This window comes from Lemur catta, chromosome 6 (genome assembly GCF_020740605.2).
Source record: "Lemur catta isolate mLemCat1 chromosome 6, mLemCat1.pri, whole genome shotgun sequence".
Taxonomy (NCBI): Eukaryota; Metazoa; Chordata; class Mammalia; order Primates; family Lemuridae; genus Lemur; species Lemur catta.
The window spans coordinates 10,952,238-10,965,204 of record NC_059133.1 but is presented as its reverse complement, the minus strand read 5'-3'; the positions used below and the strand labels follow the sequence as shown (position 1 = coordinate 10,965,204).

Below are 12,967 nucleotides of genomic sequence, written 5' to 3'. Positions count from 1 at the left end.
AAAATATTTACTCTATAACTGAAACACCTAACTGTATTATCCACTAATTATAAGGACTTTGCCTTATCTTATATTTAATAGTTGGCTTCCTTCTACATCATCTGCCAGTGACAGTCTGTTGAAGAACAAAGGGCTGAAGAGGTCTGTTAAACTTCTTAAAAGTAAATCACAAAGTGTTAGCCAGGGTTGATTGTGAGAAGACCATCTGCTGCTTGGTGGTACCAACCACTTCAGCAAGAATACGCCTACTAACTATTCAGCTGTCCTAAGCTACTCTAGACACATAAATTTCTCAATTTTGAAAACTGCTAATAAAGTTAATTCTATAATTTTCCTTTGTAAAAAGTCCTAGTGATTAATAATCTTTAGTCAGATGATTCTTTTTGATGGCCACATTAAACCACTCATTACAATATAAATCAATTGCCTACATGGAAAGTAATAGGTCAATCTACTGAAAAGCCAAGCAATGAAATTATGATGCATCCATCTAAAAAATATTTAAATAGTCAGGTCAAGAGTCGACCAACAATCACATCCTAACAACCGCAGCAACCCTAAACTAAACAAAAAAAGGAAAAGCTGGAGGAAGAAGTCAAACTGTGGCATAAAAGGCAGGATATGACAAATAAACCAGGTACAGAAAAGGGATGAGAATAAAATTTAGCCATACCTTTACACTCCTGGTATAAGTCCCTCATCTACCCACAGATCCACAGCAGCCCTGGATTTAGGAGGTAAAAAGAAGTGAAAAAAGCTCCCATCATTTTTCACAACAAAGTATGACACTCCCAAGAACCACAAAAATCAAACCTAGTAGAGCCAAAGAGCCCTTAAAGGAAAAAGAAGAAACCTGGGCCCAGAGATGAGAAGAGACTTTCTAGATTACCTGGAAAGCTAAAGGTAGAGGTTAGTGCAACCTACTTTTACAACATCAAACAACAAATCACTCTTGACCTAGGAAATTTTTGAACTTTAATCCTTTCAACCACCCTACAGTAACTGCACTTTCCCAGATGAGAAAATTGAGCCCTAGGGAAGTAATTTGCTCGGTTTTCACAATATTTCCAAAACTCACTTGGATCTGAACCTTATGGAAATGCTCATATAGACATGACAAATGAGTTCAAACAATCAGAGGCAATTAAGAAAGATTTCATAAAGGAGATTAAGTTGTGTGACCAGGGATCTGAAAGGATACTTAAGATTCTAATGGAAAAAGGAGAAACATTTCAAACAAAAGGCACTAGGAAGAAATAAGTGCCCAAAATTGATATTTGAAGGACTGTGAAGACACATACAGAGGAGAAGAAATATGTGGATGGGGTAACGATGAGAAACACAGTTGGAGAAACTGGGAACAAATTGTAGAGAGCATTCAATGTCTGGCTCAGTTTGTACTAAATTCTGTTCAAATTATAAAAGTCTCAAAAATGACTCCCTCTTTCTATTGACACTGCCAAGACACATATGAGTTAGATAAATAAATTTACACTGATTCCATTTCCCTCATAAAGACCTATTCTTTTTTTGAGATATGACACAGCTATACTCCTGAGCTGGAAATTTCCAATCTACAGATATAATTCATTTCACACAGTAAATAAGAATCAAAATGAAAATGAGAAAGTAGACTTAAGTCAGAGTGTTAGAACTAACCATTTCCTTGTAGAGCTTCCCTAAGGCCTCTTTTCCATAAAAAATGATTTACTGACCCTATTACATACCAGGAAACTTATATATGTTATCTCTAATCCTGTAACCACTTTGAGAGTAGGTATTATTCCTATTTTATAGAAAAAGAAATTGAGGCTCAAAGAGGGGAAAAAACTTGCCCAAAGTCATTTAGCCTGCATCTGATATTGAAACCCAAAGCCATTGTGTGTGTGTGTGTGTGTGTGTGTGTGTGTGTGTGTGTCTACAGAGGAATTCCATGAAACAGCCTTGTATAGAAACTACAGTGTCTTGGTTTTAAGGAAAAAAAAAGTCAATGAGACTGGCTGATCCTACACCATATTCTTTAGGACATGTAAAAAGCAGCATAATTTCTCTCCACTACATGAAGAGCTTTCTTGCCCAAACATGCCTGCCACTAAGGATCTGGAGAAGGCTATGTCAGCCAAGCACAAAGCCACTATAAATCTGCCAATCTTCCTTGGAGAAACCACTAGTCATGACCCAGAGGTAGGCAAATGCCTGTTTTCATAGTCTTTTTCTTTTCTTTTTTTTTTTTTTTTTTTGAGACAGAGTCTCACTCTGTTGCCCAGGCTAGAGTGCCGTGGCGTCAGCCTAGCTCACAGCAACCTCAAACTCCTGGGTTCGAGCAATCCTTCTGCCTCGGCCTCCCGAGTAGCTGGGACTACAGGCACGTACCACCATGCCCGGCTAATTTTTTCTATATATATGTTTTTAGCTGTCCATATAATTTCTTTCTATTTTTAGTAGAGACGGGGTCTCACTCTTGCTCAGGCTGGTCTCGAACTCCTGAGCTCAAACAATCTGCCTGCCTCAGCCTCTCAGAGTGTTAGGATTACAGGCGTGAGCCACTGCACCTGGCCTCATGGTCTTTTTCATAAAATAGTTATCGAGGGTTTATTCAAACTTAGCAAATAAGGATAAAAACAGTTTTGTTTTCTTTTATTGGGAGGAGGGGGAAGATCTGTCTTGCAAAATGTCATAACTGAGAAAAAATATTTACAAATTGTAAATCTGACAAAAAATTTATATCCAGAATATATAAAGAATTCTTACAATTCAATAACAAGACAAACCAAATAAAAAGTGGGCAAAAGACTTGAATAGACATCTCACCAAAGAAAATATATGAATAGCTAATAAGCACATGAAAAGGTACTCTACATTGTTAATCATTAGGGAAATGCAAATTAAAACCACAATGAGATACCACTACACATTTGTTACAATAAAAAAGTTAAGTAAAATGAAGCCACTTTGGAAAATACCAGCCAAGGCAACATAGCAAGACCTTGAACCTACAAAAAATTTCTTTAACAAATTAGCCAGGTGACGTGGTGCATGCCTGTAGTTGTAGCTACTTGGGAGCCTGAGGCAGTAGGTTCCCTTGAGCCTAGGAGCTCGAGACTGCAGTGAGCTATGACTGTGCCACTGCACTCCAGCCTGGGCAACAGAGCAAGACTCCATCTCAAAAACAAAACCAAAAAACAAAAAAATACTGTAAGAAATAAACTCCTTTAAAAAAAAAAAAGAAGAAGAAGAAGAAGCCAGACATGGTGGCTGATGGCTCACACCTGTAATCCCAGCACTACGGTAAGCCAAGGTGGAGGATCTACAGAGCCCAAGAGTTTGAGACCAGCCTGGGCAACATAGCAAGCCTCTGTCTCCACAATAAACAAATGAATGCATGAATGAATAAAAAAGTTAAACTGGCCAGCCCAGTGGCTCACGGCCGTAATCCCAGAACTTTGGGAGGCTAAGGCAGGAGGATCGCTTGAGCGCAGGAGTTGGGGACCAGCCTGGGCAACATGGCAAGACCCTGTCTCTACTAAAAATGGAAAAATTAGCTGGGCATCGTGGCGAGGGCCTGTGGTCCCAGCTACTCCACAGGCTGAGGCAGGAGGATCACTTTAGCTCAGGAGTTTGAGGTTACAGTGAGCTATGATGACACACTGCACTCTAGCCCAGGTGATACAGTGAGACCCTGTCTCAAAAAAAAAAAAAAAAAAACTTAAGCATGAGCTTACCATAACCTCAGCAATTACTCCTAGAAATCTACTCAAGAGAAATTAAAATATATGCCCACATAAAGACTTGTATGTGAATGTTCTTATCAGCATAATAACCAAACTGGAAACAATGCAAATATCCATCAACCGGTAAACAAATAAACAAAATGTGGTACACCCATACAATGGAGTACTACTCAGCAAAAAATAATAATAATGATATAGGGATATATACTACAACCTGGATGAACTGGATGAACCTCAAAAACATTACAGTAAGTGAAGGAAATCACATGCAAAAGACTACATATATTTTATGATTCGATTTCTATGAAATGTTCAGAAAAGACAGTTTTATAAACTCAGAAAACAGTTCAGCAGTTGCCTGGGAGGTCTGGGGTGGGAAAAGGGACTGACTACAAAAGAATGAGAGAATTTTGGGGATGATGGAAATGTACTAAAACTGGACCATGGCACAACTCTATAAATTTACTAAAAATCGCTGAATAAGTATACTTATATTGGGTGAATTTTATCGTATAGAAATTGTATCTCAATAGAACTTTTTTAAAAAGCAATTGCCGGCCGGGCATGGTGGCTCACGCCTGTAATCCTAGCACTCTGGGAGGCCGAGGCTGGAGGATCGCCCTAGGTCAGGAGTTCGAGACCAGCCTGAGTAGGAGTGAGACCTCGTCTCTACTAAAAATAGAAAGAAATTATCTGGACAACTAAAAATATGTATAAAAAAATTAGCTGGGCATGGTGGCACATGCCTGTAGTCCCAGCTACTCAGGAGGCTGAGGCAGAAGGATTGCTTAAGCCCAGGAGTTTGAGGTTGCTGTGAGCTAGGCTGATGTCATGGCACTCTAGCTTGGGCAACAGAGCGAGACTCTGTCTCAAAAAAAAAGAAAGAAAGAAAGAAAAAAGCAATTGCCAAATATATATACTTATATATGCACATATATTTATTTCCTACATATATATTTATGTATGTATTTAGTAACCCCAGGGGAAACAAGTATATAAGAAATGGAATGTAATCACAATATTTTACCATTTGGCTATAAAAATATTTACATAGTCATAATAACCTAATAATTATATAATCATAAATCAATAATGCCGATTTAACCAAAAAATGACTATATTAGAAGGCAAGAGAGAGTATCTATAAAATGGTTAATTTCTCATCTTCAACAGTAAGAAGCCAAAGAACAGTACCAAAAATTAATAAAACAAGAAACAGCAAAATGAGCATGTTATTTAGATGCATGGCAGTGAGCAGCAGAAGAAATAAAATGGTCTTTCCCAGGAGGAAAAAGCTTATGAACTATTCAAGGAATGGAATGATCTAAAATGCAACAATAAAGCTAATTACATTGTTTGAGAAAAGTGCTACAAGAACACTAGATGCTGCAGCATTTACCAGTCCTTCATCCACTAGAGGGTGTAAGGACAACACCACAGAAGGACCTAAATCACTGGTGAGAGACCTGATGCCAGATGTTGGGGGAAAGTAACCATTTCAAAAGGCCTTGCACAAAGGCTGAAAGTGGGGTTCTAGACAACCTAATAAGAAGAAAAGAAAGTGATTTCACACTGCCAATAATTTAAGAGCAAAGCAGAAGCATATTTAGTTAAACAACAAAAAAAAAGGACCAGAAAGGAAACTATTACAGATTATGAGATATAGAAGGGGTAACATTTCACCTCTGAACCAGTCATTTTAATCCTGTCTCCAACTGGGGGGCCTTAAGGCTGGGGTGGGGAGATGGAGAGCAGGGGAGTGACTGCAAAAAGGTATGGAGTTTCTTTAAGGTCACATTTTTAAGCACAATAATTACTAGAATAATGTTGTTCAAGCAGATTGCAATCCATTAGTGGGCGCAGGAAATCAATTTTGGTAAATCAACTGTTGCTCATGATCAAGAATTTTTTGAATGGGATGATAAAAAATGGAAAATATCACAATACTTAGAACATAGTAAGACTAAGTCATAATTATATATATACAGGTGTATTCTGGGTCATAACAAAAAAGTATCATTTTCTGGGGGTTGCAGTCTTTTTTAAGTTCGAAAGCACTGAGCTAGAACTCGAACACCCTCACCATGCATGTCCTCTGTACCACCAACTCTCTCCAAGGGAAGAAAAGTAGGCATTATTTCTTTGTCACCAAGCCAAATGAGTACTACAGAAGATGCATTTGCTATTGTCCACAGCTCCCAATCAAAACAACTAAAAACCCTGAAATTTCTTTTCAAAAATTGGACTAAAATAAAATCCATTCCAGGGATAAAAGAAAAAAACTGGTTAAAAAAAGCAGAAAGAAAAAAAAACTTTCAAGAGGAAAGAAAATACTTTTTAAGGAAAAAACCCTTAGGTCATTTTTAATTTACCCTCTATATTATAAGTAAAGCTGCCACTCTGAATTTATATCTATAATTGTCTAAGTCATATTTGTCAATTTCAACATCTTCTTTGATATGCCCATTTGTTTCTGTTAATCACTGGAACATATCCACATAGTGGCTTTCAACAGGATTTTGGGAAATTGAAGGAAAAATTCTTGAGGAGTCACTGACAAGCATTTTAAAAATCAGACAAAGGTCTGACAACATAATATTAATTTTTTCTTTATATTTAAAATACAAAAAGATAAATTTTAGACCATATGCTATTTTAACAAACAAGACAGGAAGAAAACTTGATAGAAGTAAGTTATTTAAGGGACTTTCAGGTCATATTAAGACTTTTCATGCTGCTACATTCTCTAAAGATTCCAGGTTATCTTGTCACACTAGCAAGAGAATGTTCAACATTCAAAGAAGAGAAACACTGATAGAAAAATACAAAAAGGAAATACAAGACACAGAGGTTGAAAATCTGGGATTCAAGTTCAATTTTTCCACTTACTACCTATGTGATATTGGGTCATTCATTTAAAAACCTCTGTGCCTTTTTCTTATCTATAAAATAGGGATAATAAAACCCAATAACCTACCTGGTAGAGCTATTGTGAAGATCAAAGCTGGATATACATAGGAGTACTCTGTAAACTGCAGAGTACTTTACAGACATTAGTTTCTATAATTTACTAACATTCCCAATTCCATAACTGACTCAACACCTGAACCCAAGCAAGGGTCTGTGCTCTCTCTCATCTCAAACGTACATGGCAACGTTTCATTCCCACACAGTTGAAGAGTTAGTGTAACGTGCCATAATTTAAGGATCTAAGAAAAAAGGATTACACTGAGGGCACTGCTAACTATCAGCATTACTTTCAACCCTTAGTTTTCCAAGTATTCCACTGCTGAACATCCCTTAGAGTAGGCTGCCCCAATGAAGCAAAACAAATTATTTATAATTTGTATTTATCTCCTCTAATCCTCTTCCCCTACCGATCCCCAGACTGAGTTGATTCTAAAACAAAATTCAACCAAGTAAGCACTAAAGAGATACAAATTTGCTGACAACAAAATAAGTCCTCCCTACAGTTGTTTACAGTATAAGCTCTTTTAATCAATAAACTTGTTAAATTAACTAATGTTCTCCATTTCAAGTCATGTATGCCGGGGATGCTTCCGGCATTCTTACCACGTAAAACTAGCAAGCAATTCTCTCGTTCCACCCCCAAGCCCTTCTCCCAGTAGCTGAGCTTTATGTTTATCAAGAATCACTTGTGTTTATTCACCTATCTGCTTATAGAAGTTATAAGTACTTATAAATGTATTATTAAATGTTATATAAATCAATGAAATAGTTATAAAAGCTTCCGTGAAAACAGTTCTAATTTGAATTCTTTGAGAATTCTTAATAAGTCAAGACACTAAAAATTTTTGCTCAGTCAAATTTGATGTGGGCAAGAAAACTGTAAAAGACTGGGCAAGAAGGGGGAATCATACAAATCTAGACAGTTTCACCTAAATTGCTTTGAATGTCACTAAGGCCTTGTTCCTCTCTAAAAAAAAAAAAAAAAATTAGAATGCATAAATGATGCTTTATGAGCACAGTTTGTGCAAAAAAAAAAAATCAAGTAGTACTTCAATCAGATCTATATGCATATAAAAGACCTTCACCTCATATCAGAAGATGAAAGAGTAAGCAATATATTTGTTCAAATTAAAATAAAATGATCTAAGTTAAAATAAAAGTTTTAACTTATTTCCCCACTTCAAACAATTGTTTAAATTAACCCATGGCTATTAGTCCTGATCACATCAGTTAATAGAACACTGATTGTATTTTTTTAATTATAGCTAGGACGACCATACATCTCAGTTTAACCTGGAACTGTTTCAACATAATTATCATCCCTTTTTACTCTCAAAATTGCCCTAACTTGAATGATAAATGTATATGGTCACCCTAATTACAGTAGACATAAAGTTGTGGCACCCAGAGGTGGCAAAGGGCCAGTCTTAGGACCACCAACACTATTTTCTAGGAATCCCCTAAAAGCCATCCCAAATAAACAATTTTAGCAAAAACAGTAAGTTTGCTATGCAGAAAAGCCCTCTTCTAATCAGATTGCTGCTTCTAAGCCTCTCCTATATAAAAATTCTGGAGCTGATATAAACAAGTATTCTCCCATTTAAAAAATATTACAAACCCATAAAATATCCTAACCTTAATTGACACTTGGAAACATGCATAAGCACGTAAATCACAAAAAAATAGTTACAAATCTAAACCACTATATCGTATCACTGACCTAAAATTCTGCATGGCCTTAGATAAAATATTTAGCTTTTCGGAGTTGGTTTTCACTTTGTAAAACTGGAACAATGTTTGTCTCCTCTACTTCCATAGAGAGGCCATATTAGCAAGCACAGTGAAATGCTTGGAGTGCTTTATAAAAGCAATGGATTGCCATCCCAAAAAGCTTGTTAACTGATCAGGAATGATGACTGAGGTGAAAAAAAACAAAACCTCTACAAGGGTAGTTTTCTTCCCCTCCTTCTCTTCACAAGTTTTTGATTCAAATGTGCAGCTGGGGGCTTACATAACATGATGAAAGAGTCACTAAAACAATGGAATGCTGGTCCACTTCGTGCTCACGAACTGAGTTGTAATAATCCTTAACCAGAAACTCATGGACTTCTAGATCTATGGTTGAACTTCAGGAGGTTTACAAAGCCCCCAAATGGTACATAAAATAACATGAGTGAGTGGGTACATTCGTTCATGACCACATTTTCTCTGGGTGAGTCAATAATCCCTAGTACAGAGGAAAGGGCCCTCAAAAGATAAACTTTGGTTCTTATTCAGCTACTAACTTGCATTGCTACCTTGGACAAATCACTTTACTTCTCTTTGCCTCAATTTCCTTATCTTTCCAAAGGGAACATTTGCCCCATCTACTTCAAGAAGGGGTTGGGAGGGTAAGATGAGAAAATATTGATGGAAGTAATCTACAACAATCAAAAGATTATCATTTTTACCTCTTAAAATCACCACTAGATGCTGATAAAAATCCTACCTGAGGATGATTCTTACGTATTTAGTAAGGAAGAGCAAAAGAATAAGAAAAGTAAATAAAGGCACGTAATTAAAATTCACCTTCACCCCATTCCTGGGCTCTTAGATTTTCTGAGCCAAAACCATGCTGAGGAGAAGTAAAAATCACAAGTTCTGTTTCTGCCCAGCTTGGGCTGTTCAGTGACCAGTGTTTCACGCTTATAAACATCTCCCAAATCTCAAAGCACAAAGTGAGAGTTCACAAGGTTAGGCACATTAATTAGCAGTACTCATCTGGATTCTGTATTCATCAAATACAACAAGCAGCTATTCAATATTTGCCTATTTGCACTACTTTAAGATCTCTAATTCAAAGATCCAAGCAGAGTACAAGACAAAGCCCAAGAAAACAAACTAAAATAAACCTGTCACCATCAGAATGTGCCTCAAAGTAAATTAGCAACTTTAAACCATGGCAAAGCGTCTGCACAGGCCTATAGCCGAGATAGCATGAGTAATGAATGTGTAGGTTACCGAAGTGGGTCCTTGCTGCAAAAGAAAGGAAAACTAAAGTAGTTCTAAGCAAAGAGAGACTACTTTTTGTGCCTTAACAAATTCCTATTAACTCCTTTTGCTTAACTCCTTATTGATCTGTAATCCCCACAGGAAGAACACAGTCTTATACTATACCCTTTCAGATTCTTTTAAACTCAGTAATCTACTTCCATACTTTACATCAATTAGCTTTAACTTCCTAGATCCAAAATAAGCAACATTTTATAAATAATGAAATAACTACATTAGTATGCAAGTCTAGATTAAGAGACTAACCATGATCCCTTATACATTACACATCCTGGGTGAAAAGTACAGGATGAAACAACAAAATGTAACTCCTTTTAAAGCAACCCATAGGATTGCAGTTCTCAACCTTGGCTGCACAGTACAATCACCTGCAGAGATTTCTAAATATTTGAATGACTAAGCCCAATCTTAAGCCTATTCAATCAGAATCTCTGGGGACTGGATCTCCAGGCATCAGTATTTTTTCTGGTATATGACCATGACATAAAATTGTTATCAAAGGGCATAAATTTCATAGCTTACAGAAGTTCTAGGAAAGACCCAAACCACAAAGAAAAACAAACAAAACTTCTATACTCTTTTTAGAATTGGGGCAAATGATCATATCTTTCACCAAAAGTTTCCATCTTCAATTTTAACAGCAAGGATCCCACTGGGAGATGAACACAGAGATGACCACTACCTTCTCTCACCTGTCTCTCTATACCCTACCTGGGGTCAGTTTGATGTCAACCCAGCACCAAAAATGTCAGAATTGGGCAAATACTCTCAAATCAGAAAAGCCTCCAAATAGGTGACTACTGATTATAGGCCATCCTGGTTTTTAAGATCAGCTTCGGGGGCTCTGATGAGATTCAGTTAACTTCTGGAAAGGGAAAACTACGTCAACCCTTTAGTTTAGCACTATAATGACGCATATCCCCTGGAAATACCTAACAATGCTGGCTTTTCTTGACAATCCTATAAGGAATCATGGATAGGCATTCAAAGATATTGCTAGGAGCTATCCTTGTCAAATCTCCTGAAGAAAATGTCAATATCCCCACACAGCAAGAAGACAAATTTAATTCTTAGGTTAGGTGACTTTCTCTAAAAGGCAGCCTTGCCCGTTCTTCTTATCCTAATTCCGCTCCAGCCTTCAAACAGCAAAAAGACAGAGAAGGCATTTTATACACTCGCCTAAACCATACCGAGGATGTCGCATAGGAAACAGTTCTGCTCTGACCAACAATAGGGCCTGAGCTTTTCCCAGTCTTCCCCTCATCTAACAAAGAAAGGCAGCAGACACTTCGCTTTCTCAAGCAAGCCTTCCCTGATTAAAAACATAAGGCTGAATTCCCCCAGGGAGGAGAATGGAATTTTCTTGCTGCAGATTATTGCAAGGACTAAAAAATCTGTGCGGGCAGGAGCTAAGTAGCAGAAAATAAACATTAGAATTGTTAGAATCCAGCATTAGAATTATGAGGCATCAAATAAACCAGGTCACACCATTATTTTATAGCCTGGAGAAGAAAAAACAAACACAAAAGTAATCATGACTTTGCTTGAGTGATTGTTTTCTTCTATAATATCCACAATTGTAATGATTATGATACTTTTATAATTAATATATTTAATTTCTATCTCTAAAAGTAAATTCATTGCTGAAACAAGCCGCATTACCTTCCAGAATAAGTAATTTCAGGAAATACTCTCTATCACAGCATGCTTTGATAAAACACACACACATCATATGAGTAACAAACAGCAGATACCAACCTGGCTGTCCCTCGCTGGGAATCCATGATAACCTGGAGTCAAAGGTTCGTTCTAAGAGAAAAAAAGAAAAAAAACAAACTATTAGAAGAAAGAAAATGTTAAGAAGAATCAAAATCATGCAAACTGATCAAATATGAAATCCTGTCCTGGTACCTAAATTGTTCCATTGCTGTATTCCACTCTACCTAACTGCATGTATCTCCTAGTAAATCTCACAATGTCAAAACAAACAAACAAAAAAATAGTATATGCATAGGAACACTATTCATAAACACTATTTTCCTCCTTGTGCAGCTAGATCTGTTCCCTTCCTAGTGTATCTCAACCAAGATGCTACTGATGGTTGAGCCAGAACAATTTCTAACTCCACACTGTGGGACTTCAGCATCCCCGGTCTCACTCACATAAGCCAGCACCACTTCTAAACACTAGGAAAACCAAAAACCTTCCACATAATTTCCAATTGCCCTCTGGCTAGAAAGAGGACAAGTATCCCCTTGTAGAGAACTACCTCTTGAAAAGTCTTAGCCCCTCCTCTATCAACCTGTTTTTCTCAGTTCTTTTAAATCTAGATGAAATTCTACCTCTGTTCAAGACTTCCTCTACCACCCTGTATCAACCTATGGACCTGAATGACTCCTTCTAACATGTATACATGTTAATATTTATCTAGGTTATCTGTGCAATTTACTTTGCATATTATTTATGATTCTAATTAATGTTATTTTTTAAAGGTATATCATGTTGAAAATCTGTCTTATCTTCATGTTCAACCACTAAATCAAGATTCTTGACAGCAAGGATAGTAGCTAATAAAAGCTATGCAAACTCTAATTTAGCATAAGGTCATACAACGTCAGCATTCATTACTGGCTTACTTGACCCATTCAATCATTCAGTTAACATATATTGAACATTAAAATTTTCCAGGTACTGAAAAGGTGGCTGACAGAGTAAGAAAGATGAATAAAATAAAGCCCTTGCTTTCAAGAGAACTTTAAAATGGGAGGAGATATACGTGTACACAAAGGAAATGAGACTATATGGTGCTTTTGTAATTTTAAAAATGCTCAGCACAGGCTACTTAAAGATATTCATCCTCTTCTTCCATCCATTTGTACTTTCGTTAATACTAGCAGAATAACAACTTAAGAGAAATTTTCATTGATAGGACTTTCAAATATGATAAGAGAGAAAACTTTACACCTAATGGCAGATACATCGAAGATATGACCATATTCATATCTTTGAGAGCTTGTCTGGAGGTTCTAGCAGGGGAGCGCAGCTACTTGTATACCCTTGACCGAAGAACGGTCCTCCTCTATCGGGGAAGGTCATCCTCTTCGACTGAGCACGCAGCTTCGGGAGGGATGCACATGGAGCGGTGAGGGAGGAAGGGGACACCCGCCTAGCCAGCCAGATCAGCCGAATCAACCCTGGCGATCAATGGGGTGATA

The 12,967-nt window shown here is 37.1% G+C and overlaps 1 protein-coding gene across 12 annotated transcripts in view; it reads right to left on the bottom strand.

The window, feature by feature from the left end:
• RBFOX2 (RNA binding fox-1 homolog 2) overlaps window positions 1-12,967 on the bottom strand; it is a 270,397-nt gene that overhangs the window by 175,085 nt on the left and 82,345 nt on the right. For all 12 annotated transcript variants that reach the window (XM_045552977.1, XM_045552982.1, XM_045552979.1 and 9 more), the window contains exon 2: window positions 11,511-11,561. In XM_045552977.1, the coding sequence (XP_045408933.1) occupies window positions 11,511-11,561 (51 nt within the window). The remainder of the gene's footprint in view (window positions 1-11,510; window positions 11,562-12,967) is intronic.